This window comes from Micropterus dolomieu, linkage group LG07 (genome assembly GCF_021292245.1).
Source record: "Micropterus dolomieu isolate WLL.071019.BEF.003 ecotype Adirondacks linkage group LG07, ASM2129224v1, whole genome shotgun sequence".
Classification (NCBI taxonomy): Eukaryota; Metazoa; Chordata; class Actinopteri; order Centrarchiformes; family Centrarchidae; genus Micropterus; species Micropterus dolomieu.
In genome coordinates, this window is record NC_060156.1 from 23,633,984 (window position 1) to 23,649,255 (window position 15,272).

Below are 15,272 nucleotides of genomic sequence, written 5' to 3' on the forward strand. Positions count from 1 at the left end.
CTCATTGGTCACTAAAGAATCACTGCAATCTCTCAGTAAGTTCACCTTATTTGACCCAGATGAGCTGCTGCAGTCGGCCAATGACTCAATAAGTGTTTATTAAAATTCAAAAGATTCAAATTATTTTAAACAAGAGTCTACAGCCATGCTGCATACTCTGTGCGGCACTTTCAGCTAAATGCTAATGTTAGCATGCTGATGCCCAGCGGGTATAAGGTTTACCATGTTCACCATCTGTCCATCGACTATCAAGTACAGCTGAGGCTGATGGGAACACTGTTCGTTTTTGGATTTACTCATAAACCACAATGTTGGACAAGTACAAATATTGGCCTGATGATGGCGCTATATGAAAAGTCAGGAGTTTGTATTAGTGATTAAATTAATTCCTGAAGTGGACATGAACGTGTGTACAAAAATTTCAAGATTCATGCTCAACTTTTAGGTTTGTAACAAACCACAGCAACAAACACTGTCCACTTTAAAATCTGTCACAGCAACTGCTACACAAAGCATATGTTAAAGCTCAAAACAAACAAAACACAGAGTGTACTCTTCGTTTCTGATCACTTTTCATAACATCTTTATTGAATTTGTGTCTCAATTTTAAACATATTTACAGATACTTTCATTTTATTTATTTTTTAGTTCAGTAAAAATACAAATACAGAACACTCAATTTTCAAAATCAACGTCGCTCCCAGCGATGGCCACCCAGTTTTCGCCTGGGCTTCCTCCCTAACAGATATTGGTGGTGATGACGTAAGCATGATGTCAGGGTGATGTCAGAGACTGGGGGATAGAGGCTGAGAGCCAAGACTGTAATGTAAGGGACTGTTGAGGTTGACCGGCACCAGAGTTCAGATGAAAGAGAGGTGGAAATAATACTGGATGGCTGATGGAGGGGATAAAATGAGTTGAATGGGGGACTGGCCAGAGAAATATCTCTTATGTACACGGATTGACGCTGCAGAGTGTTGAGAGAGTTTCCCCTAAACTTTAAACCAAAAACTTTGTTTCATTTATAAAAAAAAAAAAAAAAGGCGGCTTGATTAAATCAGCCCAACATTGACCTGAACATTAGCCAGAAGTTTGGTCAAAGCCAATTTGCTCTCTTAAACCCAACCAACATTTGATAGTAAGAGATATTTCTAAAATGTCTGCTAGCTACACTGTTTTCACAAATCAGAACCTATATATTTATGAAATCAGGAAATTACAGTTTCCAAAGATGTTAAAAGTATAAGGCAGATTATTTTAGAGATTTATATTTCTTATTTTTATCCGTATTATTGTCATTCAATTCCATGATAAGACCAAAACCAACAAACGCTCCTCAAACGGGCAGAAATAGTGCTTTTGTTGGGGACTATTTTCAGATGCAGATTAATACACATTTGGTGCTCTAGTGAGCAGGATGGTGTATGTGGGATTTAGTCAAAATAAGCTTGTGTATGTTCGTGGTAATGGATGATGCAGCTCATTTATTTTTAAGAATTTTTGGACAACAGTGAAGCTGTGTACAATGACATAGATCAGGCTTATTATCAGGCTATTGGGATCAACTCATTGTTTTTTGGTCTTTCCATAGGATTTGTTGACAATAAATAGAATATCTCCAACCTTATCCTTTAAAGCATTTACTATGTCTTTGTGTTAGCCTGTCAACATTTTGTACTCACTTGAGATTAGCAGCAATTTGAGGCAAAGGTAAAGAGCATTGTTGCCAACAACTATGGCTTCAAATGTCTCTAATCACTCCATTTAGTCCCTGCTGCCTATTTCCATTTCTACAGTCAGGGAAGCTAATCATCACCTACAGCTAAAAACTGAATAGAAACTGTTGTTTCAGCAGTACTGTTTCAAACTACATACACAGTATGGCTTCATTGATAGATGAGCAGCTGACCTCCTGTAGAACGGGCAAACAACAGCAAATTCAGTTTCTGTTAAAAAATTCATTTTCTGTGTTTTCTCAGGAGGGCACGTGGAGATACAGTCAGATATTAGTAGGTCAGCATATTGATACATTTTTAGAGAACCTTTAGTCAATGTGGTTGGGCAGTAAACAAAATGTAGCATAGTGTCAAGTCCGCTGTCAGCTTTGCTTTTCCTCCATCACAGTTCTGCATCTATGTGCGTGTCAGAGGACAGACAATGTTTGTGCAGACAAAAACAATAAGAGGGAATTTATATCATGAAGACGAATTACAAAACACAAAGCAAAGAACGTGAAAGAGCACAGTATTGGCCAAGGTGTCGCATTTGACAATAAGGCTTGAAAAGAATCAGTCAGTCAGAAACAAACACAACACAAGGAAATAAATCTTCCTGGTTTAGTCCTACTTGTCAGCTTGAACGCCTGCAGAAGCATCATCTCCAGTAGTGAAACCTGCTCTGTTTCCTCTCTTACCTAAACCAGTCTATTGATACAAAGGGTTTGGACAAATGGCAGATTCGTGTCACACAAACTGGTAGCCAACAGGCTTATTAATGAGCTCACAGAAAATCAGAACATATGAAACACACTAACTCTCTCACTCTCTCTGTCACACACACAGTCATAGCACAAGTTTGCTGAGCCCATCATTAAGCCTACTGTCTGTATTTTTATAAACTAATTGACCTTTTGTCTTAAGAACGAAAAAATCATGGTTGAATCCCTTCCAACATGGAGAATGGACCAGACAGACTCAAAAAAAATAATTAAAGCCTTTGGCTGATGAAAGTTGGCTTCTAAAAATAAATTTTTGCTGTAATATTGGATTATTTAGACTCAACAGGACTCCTGTGGCCTGACTCACTACTGCTGTGTTCTCCTGAAACCATCTGTACGCTGGTTGCTTTCATTAACGTATTATTTGTTTTCCCCCCAACATCTCGTCTCCCTGCTGGTTTGTATTTCTTGCCGTTCAGCTACAGAACTTAACGTGACTCACAGAGAAGGTCACGGTTGCACTTGTCATTTCAATGTGCCATCTGAAGCTGTACTATCAAAACATATTTTGAAAGAGCACATCCGTACAGCTTCTAAAAATGGTTGTCACGTGTGAAATCTGCATCATTAATATTCACTTTAAAGAAATCTGAATGCAAAATTTCATTTCAAATTTAACATCAAGCACAAATAACAGCAGATCTGACTCTTGTACACTGCAAACACACGCAAAATACTCCCTTATTCTAGGGGATTTAATGATATGTGTTGAGGTTTGTGTTTGGGTTGGTATATATCCCCACTTTGGGCTATGAGTCTGTGTAGATTTTAGCATAAAAATATTGTCCAGCGTCTTTCACAGAGTCTTAAAGTAGCTGCTTGATACAGTAGGTCACCACAGAGGCCTGTTTCAGAGTCGAGCTGTTTTGGTTGTTTGCTGACGTATTATTTTTTTTAATAGACTGTATTATCTATTATCTGAGCAAACAGAGCAGTAAATCCCTCAAGCTGTTTCGGCAGTAACAGAGAGAGTTGAGTCTGGAGGGATAACTGCAGGCAGAAGCAAGCTGGTAACTGAGCAGATAGCGTGGTGTGTGGCGGGGTCTGACCTCTCTCAACAAGGCCAAGCTCTTGATAAATTGGACCATAAGGAGTGAGTGGAATCTTCTGAGACCTTTACAGAGAGGAGAAATTATAGCGACTCTGCAAAGGATGTGCATTTGAAATTGTACACAAACCAGCCAAACAAGTCCTTGATTTGCTCTATTTCAGAATTTCTGATGTTGAAATGGATGTTTGATGATATGGTGTTGCCATTTGGCAGTAGCACATGATGAACAGGGTCTAATCAATCTGTACAGTATGATTATTATGATTCCAAAAGCAATGGAGATTTTGTGAGATTATACAAAACAGGGACATTATGAAATTATGGTTTCATACTTTTCAGAGTCATTTGGGAACCCTGAGAACGAAGGGCTCCAGGTTTTTGGACTTTTTTATTATGGACCGGAGAGGTAGCAGTAAAAATGGAGGAGAGAGGAGAAGGTATGAAAAATTTAAGAAAATAAGACAGTGGGATTGTGGGGGGAGTGGTAAAGACAAATGATGGAGAACTTTTGAGAACATGCAATTTGCAGGTTAGGTGGTCCAACTGGTGATATGGGGTTGAACTGAGAAAATGTGGCATGGGAGCTCAGCAGGAGGGTTCTCATTTATTTAGCTCTTTCAGCGCTATCTCCTCTTCAAAGCGCCCAAATAAGTGATTTACTGCAGAGGTATTTTAACCGCCACACACACACACTCTCATACATAAGCATGGTTGGGTTCTAGCCTCATCTCAAAATGTATGATATGAACATGATTTGGAGTGATTTGTGAAAAGGTGGAAAAAGAAGGGTTGATGAAGCTGGAGAGAAACGCTGTGATGTAATGGTGTGATCAGAATAAAAGGTTCGAGATAAAAAAAGCAGCATCCAAACGAGTAGCAGCAGAATGTTTTAGGGGGGAAGATAGTGGCCCTGTGACGTCTCTAACTGGAGAGAGAAACTGGAAAGATGTGGAGGTGGGGAGTGGTGAAGATGGGGAGGCCTGCTGCTGTCCGCCTGTAGTTACTGTTCCACTCACAATGGTCCACTTTTCTGAAAAAGGAGGATTAGAGGGAGGAGGTGGGGAACTGTTGCCACAACCGGCCCTCGCATTGATGATGCGACAGTTCCAGGTCAAAGTTCGTCTGATGGAGATTAAACAGGAAGTGGAGTGGGGAGGGGTTGGGTCAGAGAGAAGCGAAGAGCTTTGATTCAACCCTGTGTCCCCATTAACGATTTGTCCAAAAAAACAAAAAAAAAAAAAAAAAAAAAACACACCTTATCAACAGACCCTGTAAAGTCCTCAAGTTTGTCTGCCTGGAAAAGTGACACGTTCATCAGTTTAGTGTCAAACAGACTGTGTGATCCTTCACAAAATCCCATATGCATGCTCAGAGCCTCAGCTTGAGTCTGTATGGGAGGACAGTTTGGTCAAATCTCAAATTAACACTAAAAATAATAACCAAAAAAAAAAAAAGAACAGCGAAATCAAGCCTCCGTTTTTGGAGCTCGGTTCTTCAGAGAAAAGAGTCGATTCAAGCCAGTCGTGAGGCTGAGCAGCAAACCCACCATCTTTCTGATTTAAGCAGAGAAGACAGAGAGAATAACACAGAGTCAAAGAGTAAAACGTAGAAGAAGAGAGGGAGACTGAGTCCTCCCCACGCTGCAGTGGTCTGTGCGGGAGGCTCTCTCCTCGTGTCCTCTGGTTGATGTCTGCAGTCCAAAAGCAGTTGAAAGTCTGTAGAGCTGAATGTAAGTTTGTCCAGTGATGGTGGGCGGGCAGGCAGGCAGGCGGGCAGACAGGTGGCGCCCCCTGGTGCTGCAGTGATGGAAGAGGGCTTTGTCTGTCTACCGCTGAGCCGGCTCGCTGCCAGGCAGGGTGATGTTGCCCAGGTGGAGGACAGGAAGTGGGTGAGCCTCCGTGTTAAAGACCCAACTCTCCAACGGCATCAGGTCGTCGCTGGAGAACAACAGGTACAGATACCTGAGGAGGGGTAGGTGGTGGGAGGGATGTGTGGGGGTTAACGGAGGGAGGAAACAGTGGTGAGGGTAAGGAAAGAGGAGAAGAAGAAGAAAGAAGTGGATTACATCATGTGTCAGCTTACAGGTACACGACACTTAAAACCCTGAATTTGTAGTATAGGTATAAATAATTGTTGTTCTATGTTTTAATCTTTTATTTCCTGATTCCAGTTTGGCTCTGCTTGGTCACAGAGAAAAAACGGTCCAAATAGGGAACACTGCTCCACCTTTGCTGTGTAATTGCGATGTGTGTGATTAGTCTAATTAGAGTTGACAGGAGGCTGACACATTTTCAGCTTTGGTGTGAGAGACCGGGGTTCAATTCCCACTGTGACACATCCACCAATGTGTCTCTGAGCAAGACGCTTAGCCCCTAGTTGCTCCAGAGGTGTGCGATCTCTGACATATATAGCAATTGTAAGTTGCTTTGGATAAAACGCGTCAGCTAAATGAATAAATGTAATTTAATGAAAATGAAACATGTACACAAAAAGGAGATTTGCTTAGCTTGACTCTCTTAACTATTCCCCTCGCCCATATCATATCAATAAATCCACAGGACCACTCGGTAAAAATGTATCCGTTAGATACAAGACAACATCAGTACAGGAAGATAACAGGAACAAGAGTTGATTGATTAATGTGAGAAAAAGAGGGAGTTTAAAAAACTGTGTGGCTCCGCTTTCTGTTTGCTTGACTCCCCAGGCAATTAAAGGTTTATGCAGTTAAGAAGAAGCGACAATCATAGTCGTCTATTCCCTATATATTACCAATGTGATATAAATTTGATTTTTATGCAAATTATCCACACACATTTTAAGAGCACGAAATCAAACAATTAACTTATTGCAATACTGTAAATATTCCTTCTTATTCCTTAACATCAATGAACCATGTATATTATATCATATGTACACTTATCGATAATCTGCAATTAGTCTCTTACAGTGTGTTTGTGTAAGATTTAGAGCTTTAATTTAAAACAAGATCTCTTGACTTGCATTTCTTTAAGAATTCTAATGAACATTAAAATAAATCTTAACACACACCGCTTAAGTTACTAAGTTTAACACTTTAACAATAGTCATCAAGTGATCAAGTATAACTCACGATCCACACAGCAGATCAACAGAAGTTCGGATGCCAATCAGCAGCCTGTTTTAACCCAGAGCTGATGTATTGCTTTGATGCGATTGGCTCGCAGCCAGCAGGGACAAAGACTGAGAAAAAGACAGACACCAAAGGCCACATAACACCGAGGCATTCAAATGTCATCATCTCAGAAAGTTACCAGGCTTGTGTGGTGAGTGACCTTTAACGACTTTTACACCAAAGACAAATTTCACTGGAATTAAACGCTTTGTGGGTGTTAAATTCAGACATGTTCAAGTTAAAAATGGAGCTGATAAGTAGCTTCCTGCTAACACAAGGGTAGACAGAGCAGCCAATAAGCCCAGTATGCTCTGTTTTATAATTGTCTTTGACCTGCTGCACTGTTTGATTGACAGTAACAACCTTGTACACTGAATTTCATCTGCTCAGTTTACATGTACAGTTATGCCAGGAGGAGATAACATTCAAAGAGCTGCCAGCAGAGGGAAACAGAGAGCCACACTAGGCTTCACTTTCCCCTCTGGCTCACAGTCTGTAGGCTCCCTTCATCAATCATCAGAGCTGCCCTTTGCATTAATCAGCCTTTATTATAGTACAAAATGGAAAGAAATAACAACACATGCCAGTGTTGGACTGAAAACGGCTCATCACACGTCACTAAGTAGTTCTGCAGTAGTAAATTAGTACATTGCTTTTGCACGATTCACAGGAAACTGTGCATGTATATAATCCAGTGTTACTGTTTAATTTTCACTCTTCTAGCAAACAAGCCAAACATTTATAGCTGCCAGCTCTCATTAAAAGCATTTAACTCGCAAAATGTTGCAGGGAGTAATGGAACGAGAAGGAGCAGCCAGTGAGCTGTTGATGAACTGCTCTTCTGCTGTATTTCTGACACAGCAGCTGCTCGACGAAGGTCTGCGACTGACATGCTGCTGCTTTTATGTTTGCAGAGGATTTTCCTGCTCAATTTTTCCGTTTATTTTCTTTCATAAAATATGACCACGTAATTGTTGCAATCACTTTCCCCTGACAAGCCCTTTCAATCAGCCAACCCACCACCCCACCCACCAAATGATTGCATTAATCCCAAAAGTGATTAATTAATCAACACACGTACTGATAATTTATAGATCAAACCAATTAATCAACCTATTAGTGTTGGCTTACTTGAGCGTCTCGGCCAGGAAGAAGCTCTGCTGCACGTCGTCGTAGGTCGGGTTGGAGGAGTAGACATCCTTCACCCCCGAGAAACCTCCGCTCACCCTGCAGTACTTATCAATGGCCTGGAGGAGAGAGGGAAGGAGGGAAGGGGAGGAAGAAGGAAGGAAGAAAGAGTTTTAAGATAACAAAAAAATGGAGAGAAAGAGAAGGAAGAAAAATAATAGTGTAAGTAGTTGGGTGGAAATGGACAGAAACAGGAAGGGAGGAAAGTTGCAAAGAAAAAGGTAAGAGAATGATGAAGAGGAAAAACAAAACGAGGAGAAGAAAAAAGAAAAAAAGGGCAAAGAGAAAAGGTGGTGGGATGAAGAGCACAATTTTAATAAGCTTACAAAAGAATGCTATAATTATTTTTTTTGCTTGTGACAGATTAGAGGGAGTCTTGGGGAGACACATACAGGAAACAGCAGCTGTAGGAAACCGGAGGAAAAGAAGATTACAACAAATGCCTCACAACCCGCATTTACATTTTATTCTCTTGAATTCTTCTTTTTGTCCCTCCTCCGAAGCAGCTTCATAATGAGGGTTTCATATTATGCTGCATATGAGGGAGCTGCTGCATAATGGCAAAATAAAAGTTTCTCTTGAAGCGAGGGAGAGGCCTGTGGTCTGTGGTGATTTCTCTTGGGTCACTTTTCACAATCTCAGGTTGTCTTCGCACCTTCGTCTGATTCAGAATGATTGATTTGAAGGGCAAAATGGGAGTTGATTGGAAATTGTGAGGTGAAATCTCACATTTTTAGCTGTTCTCATCTCTTTTTTTCTCTAGCTGTCTGCGATTATGAGGATGTAATCTGTATGTGTGGATTTTAAGCTCCATTCAAGACGACGTTGAATCTGATTTCACTGGACATCAGATATAGTTTGGATTTTCTTTAAGTCATAACGAAAATACACGTTGTGCAGCTCTTTCAGGACAAATGTAAGCCACTTTCGTAGGTGGTTGGGATTGTGGTGTAAATCCCTTCTCTCTGTCCATTCACTTTGGCTTTTGAGGGTTTATCTCCGATACTCCAAACACAAAAGATGTGATGTCAATGTTTCAAAAACAACAAAAACAGCGGAGCTGGACCACTTGTTCTGAGGCCCGCAATTTCTCCACTGCCATCACAAAAACATCCAGAATAAGCAACAGTAAACAAAAGCAAGTTACCGGCCTGTTGCATCCAGCGCTGTTAGTCAGGACAAACTGTCACCTCTGTGTTATTATGGCAACAAATGCTGCCATGACAGCAAACAAAACTAACCTAACTTATTTCCTGTAAAATACCTAAACTTAGCAACATTATGTAGACAAAAGACTTTTTAGAGGGTTTGTTTTTTCATGGTTTGTTCTTTGTTAAAGGGAAATCTTGTTAAGGGACAATTTTAGACCACCATAGTTCTTCCAGTGGTCTCTGTTTGGCCTTTTCCTCTTTCAGTAGGACAATGCCCCCATTCATAAAGCCCAGTTTGGTCTGGAAGAACTTGACTGGCCCACACAGATCCCTGATTTTTCAACCCTATCCTAAATCTTTGGGATAAACTAGAACAGAGATTGCGAGCCAGGCCCTCATGTCCAACATCTCTGTCTGACCTTATAAATGCTCTTCTGGATGAATGGGAAACAGTTCCCACAGACAAACTCCAAAATCCTGTAGAAAACCTTCCCAAAAGACTGGGAGCGGTTATAGCTGCAACGGGGGGACCAACTCTATATTAATGCCTATGGGTTTAAAATGGGTTGTCACAAAAGTAATGCGTAGGTGTCCCAGTACTACTGTCCATACAGTGTATTTATTTCTAACATCTCTGATAAATTCTTATTTACCCAAAAGATGTCAAATCAGTGGGCCAGCAAAACCAAGAAAACGTCTTCACATACTGTACAATGACACATTTTCCCCACAGAACACCTCGATGATGCACTACTGCAAATGCCGGGCTGCTGTTTTGGATCTGAGGAGTGAAAATATACGCTCTTCTTGAAACCAAGTCCAATTTGTGAGCAGGTGCTTTCCCCCGTCTGCATACACACATACACAAGTGGGCAATGTCATTAAAAATGCAGTGATCGTCCAGCTGGTGATACTGACGCTATTACCTGTGTGCTCTATTGATTTACAATCAGGACTTGTTACAGTGAAATTGGTGCCTCCATAAAAATTCTGGCTGCATTACACTCTTGCTCATACGTTATCAACTTACACTATTAACGCATGTAATTGAAAGCATTATCTCTGTCCTTGTCTTTCACTGTCTCTCTCTCAAACACACGCACGCTTGCACGCACGCACACACATGCACGTCTTCTTCCTCCCTCCTGTCCTCCAGTGACCATTTTGCTGTCAGCAGATTTCTGTCGCAAGTAGTTTGGACTGTAATTCCTGTTATTAATGGGCTGCTGTGCCCGACGTGTGTTTGCCCTTCTGGATCCACACTGCAGTGTCCCGCTATGTGTGCAACACACACACACACACACACACACACACACACACCAATCTCAAGCTGAGTATATCCTTCAATATGTCTGGATAATTAAAATATACATTTTAAACACAAGCCATATTTGTACTCAAACGCTCAACATTCTGGGAACTTTGGGGTTATACGCAGTATTTTTGTAACCGTACCCATAACTGTAGAACACACACAAACACACACACACACAGCACGACCATCTGTGCTAACTAAATAATCTAATATAAAAGTCTACCAGTAGGAGAAAAGGTAGGAGTGTGTCTGCAGCTACTAAGTGAGGACACTCTTCACATTATAGCAGCTGGGCTTCACCTTTACACTGACACACATACACAGGTAAAAGCTGCCTACACTAAAAAAAATGCATGGGCAACACAGACATGTTGTATGCGTGCATGCACACACACGCACGCATGTAAAAGCCAGTAAGTGTTAATGGCTGCTTTGAAAAGAGGAAGTGTGACAGACAGAGGCTGGTTTTGGGTACAAGATGGATGCAGCTGGGGTGCAGAGGGAGTGTGTGCGTTTGTTTGTGTATGTGTGAGCGAGAAAGACAGAGAGAGAGAGAGAGAGAAGCTGAGCTTTGATGCAACACACAAAGACGACTGCAGGTGTTGGTGAAAGGTGTACATATGTGTCTATGTGGGGGATAAAGTGACCAATAGGAAGAGAGTAGGAGGTTGAGCTTCGTGTGAACATGGAGAGAGCCTCAGGTGTTGTCAGAAAGTTACTGTATGTGTGTGTAAAAGAAACAAGTAAGAAAAATGAAAGGATATAAGATGATACAGCGAGAAACAAGGAAACATTTGAGATGGAAACAAATGCAAAAAAAGAAGAAAACGCAGAAAGCATAAAATAAATGGAGCATCCAAGATGGCCCAAATCCATACTAAATACAAAAAAACACTTGCTAGCACATCTATGACTAAATCTGCAGAATTTAAAGCTGGTTCTTCTATCAGACTTCTATCATATTTTTTTTTAGCTTCTTACCCAAATAATATAACAAGAGCAAGATTAACTCAAACAATAACCAACCCCAGTCAGACAGGAAGTCTTTCTTTCATTTCAAATATTAGCATAAAAACTTCTGAAAATAAATGTGGTAAACAGATCTAAAACTACAGATAAGCTAAATTAAATAACATCTGTCATCTGCATTAGCACGCATGTATATACTGTATGCAATATTAGATAATGCAAGAGAGGCAAAGATGAGCCCTTCAGCAGCAGCTCTCTTTAGTGTCACTCATACTCAGTACAATCGCACATCATAAACACACTTGCCAATGTATTTGCTTGGCACATGAAAGCGTGTGCACTTAACCCCCCCTGAAAAAACAAATAGATTGGCAGGAGAAAGACAAAAGAGTAAAGTGTGAAAAGAGTGCGAGGGAGAAATAGAAATGGATGACGAGCAGGCCGGCTGAGATTTAGACAGAGAAGACACATCAGCTGCCGTACAGAAGACGAGCTCTTTAATCCTCTGTCAGAGGGAGTAGAGCAGGGGAGTGAAAAGGATACAGAGGGCTTTCATTTCTGTTATACTTTCATAAAGCTGTTCATATTAAAACACAAAAGGAGAAATAAATAGCTAATAACGCCAGAAAGAGTTCTCACATTCACATTTCCAACACATGGAAACATACAAACATAAAAAATGGTTCTCTTCATTTCTGGTCAGTTGCACAAGCAGCCACTCATAATAGGGTTGGGCCAATCGGCGATGGCTGACAGACATCACAACGTTGAGCCAGCATCGTGATTGTAAAACCCCCGCCCCCCCAGCAAAAAAAATCTCAAATGTTCACATTATACCACCCTGTGAAAGCAGTTTTTAATGACCATGAACATTCTTCTTATTGTTTTTAAGTATGCTTTGCACCCGCCTCGGAGTTATTCTCTTCTCCCCACACTCTGTCACACTCTGACACACTTACACCTCAGGTCGACACTCCGGCTAGCCCCGCCTCTCTCTCCCCCCGTCTGCTCCATTTTTTCCATCAGCAGTATGTTTTATAAAGTCGCCTAAAAGACTAAGAACTTGTTTTTGTTCTGTATATTTCCACTCGCAATTCGTTATCACGGCAGCATGTGAGCCACACGTCGGCTTATTAATGACGCAGCCTATCAAACAACTGAAACCAACATCTGCACCTTGTATGTTCACTGTTGCTTCACCTGGTCCATGTGTAAAATATCCACCGTGACTTGTAACGTAAGTTAATAGTCTACCAATTTTTGGGTTTTTTGGTCTGTGCAAGAACACATGCGCATAAGACGACTGCACATAAGACCCCCGCGCGCGCACCCGATGATATCGTAGACCTCGCCCAACCCTACTCATAGGTGTGATTATTATAAGAATCCAAATGTGGTTTCCTGTGAGATCAAAACATGTTATTCCATAAAGCACTGCCACTCTACAGGATCGAGTGGCCTAATGAAGATAATTATACAGTCTGACCTTCTGACTCAAAAGTCAATGTTCAATCACAGTTTCAGCTGCAGTAAAATAAGCTCAGCTGAGAGTTAAATACTTTCACTTTCCAATGGACACAAAGCCGATAACAGAATATATAAATATATTCAGGAGTTTTGACATGTACTCAAACCACAACGACCCAATTCAAATAAGTAATTATTAGGAGTAAAATGTGTACAATTATCTACCAAATATTAAATATCAAATACTTCCCTTCTAACCAGCAAGCACAGAGTTTAATGTTGCAAAGAAAAGGTTTTTTAATCTTTATCTACAACTGGAATGGCTAAAGGGAAGGTTTGCATGGCAGAAACCTACCATTGGTGCCATTTGCTGAGACTATCATTTTATTTATTGCATAACTGTGCTTTAAATTCATCAGCTCATGCCATTAAGCATTCTGAATATATACGATCACCGATGACCACTGATGGGTGAACACTGATTTTCCCATCATCGTGGCACCTGTCAGTCGGTGGGATATATTAGGCAGCAAGTAAGCATCTTGACCTCAAAGTTAAAGTGTTAGAAGAAGTAAAAATGGACATCCGCAAGGATTTCAGCAACTTTGACACGAGCCAAATTGTAACGGCTAGATGACTGGGTCAGAGCTAGAGCCGACTGATATGGGATTTTCAAGTCCGATACCGATTTCGATATTTGAAGATTTTAAAATCCGACAGCCAATATATCTGCCAATGTTCTTTCCCCGCCTTATTTAACAAACGTATAACATAAACAAAGATTATCCCTAACATTTGTTAAGTTGTCACCATACCAAGATACCACGACATGATGCAGTTTAAAAATAAACTTTGTTATTGTTAGAAATAGTACTTTGAACTAAAGTAAAACAAAATATATTGAAGTTTTGATAAATAAGAGTCAAATGTATAAAACTACATAAACATTTTTAAAATATTTGATTTATCATAAATTATTGAGTACTACTACTAATGAACATTAAATTAAATAGTGTATGTATTGTGGGGGCTAGCGAAACAAATACCAATATAGTACTACTTCTTAAAATTATCATACCATATATCATCTCTCATGTCTTGCTATCATAATAACGATAAACAGGGCTCTCCTACATAGGCAAATAATTATATATGTACATTTTTTGTCATGCAATAGTACTTCATTCTCCACCTTATTTAAGCGTCACTCACTTATTGAATCTGTCTCCGTCAGTTCTCTTCACACTCACAGACCTAACGTACCTCTGCTGCAAACATGTCAGCGTGCCCTACTTCTTTCCATCTCTCTCTCCCTGTTAAGTCTACTCCGGTGAGTTTCTCCATCAGTAGTAGGCTACGCTATATAAAGTCACCAAAGAAAAGAACTTGTCTTCTGGACTTTTCCTCCCACGATTCTGTTCACAGCAGCAGGTGCAACGCATGTTGAGAAGTTGATGACGTAGCCTATCAAAACAAAACCAACGTGGTAGCAAAGGAATGACATCTGACTGGTGTGTTTGCTGTTGCTTATCAAAGTTACCAGGTCCGCTCTTATCGCTCTTAATATCCAACGTCTCACGACTTACGTGACATAATAACTGGATGTTTCTCTGATAAATGCTATAAAGTGTCACAATTTATTATTATTATTTTTTTACAAGCCAGGTCTTCAGCAGTGTCGACTGAGTCTCCATCCATGTTGTTCGAGAGTTTGTGAGTAGACGGCTGCGCGCAGATGCAGAGGGAGGGGCATTGCTGTAAGGTGAGGGAGAGAGAGGAGCAAACGCGGGCAGGACTTTACAGAAACATATTAATTAACTCAACATCACACTATATCGGTATAAACGGTATTGTCCAATCTCTTTTGAAATTATGTCGGTATACCTCATTATACCGATATAAACCGCCCAGCTCTACTTTCTACATCTAGTTTATCACCTGCACTCTGTTAATTCTATCCAACGTTGCAGGAACGATTTCTCATGTCACTTCTGGCTCTATGATACAGTGACGCAGAGGAAACGCTGCCCTTGAATTAATCTAATACTACATGACTGTCTACGAGGACCTGCAACTGTGTGTTAGATACTTGTTCAGCTCAAGTTTATTCTCAAGTATCCTCTGGTTTAATAATTTCTGACACACTGACTGTAACTGGAGACACTACAGTTTAATAGCTAATTAATATTAGCCTCCTCCACTGATAAACACGGCATTAGCTTTGTGGCTAATTTAGCAACAGGCAGCGTTATCTGCTGTTGGCGACAGAAAATATTTAGAAGTAATAAATTAGAGAAAAATGAGAGGACCTGTGTTCTGACGATCTATGCTGCCTTGTCGAAAAATGCTACCGTAGCGCAATCGACAGCACACTGGCTCTGAGCTCTGGTAGACTGCGGTCAGCTGATGTGTTGTTCTGTGGTGGTGCAGTGTTTTGAACAGAGGAGCTGCAGCACGTGCTCTTTTGGGCAAACTATGCAACA

General features: G+C 40.6%; 1 protein-coding gene across 3 annotated transcripts in view; it reads right to left on the minus strand.

Moving 5' to 3' along the window:
• Positions 1–566: 566 nt before the first annotated feature.
• The window catches only part of man1a2 (mannosidase, alpha, class 1A, member 2), an 83,518-nt gene continuing 68,812 nt past the window's right edge, over positions 567–15,272 (minus strand). For 2 of the 3 annotated variants that reach the window (XM_046053623.1, XM_046053624.1), the window contains exons 10-11: positions 7,831–7,946; positions 567–5,509 (exon numbers count right to left, since the gene is read on the minus strand). In XM_046053623.1, the coding sequence (XP_045909579.1) occupies positions 5,374–5,509; positions 7,831–7,946 (252 nt within the window). In that variant the 3' untranslated portion in view covers positions 567–5,373. Of the gene's footprint in view, positions 5,510–6,638; positions 6,768–7,830; positions 7,947–15,272 lie in introns of those variants that run through there. The other variant, XM_046053625.1, reaches the window with a different exon arrangement.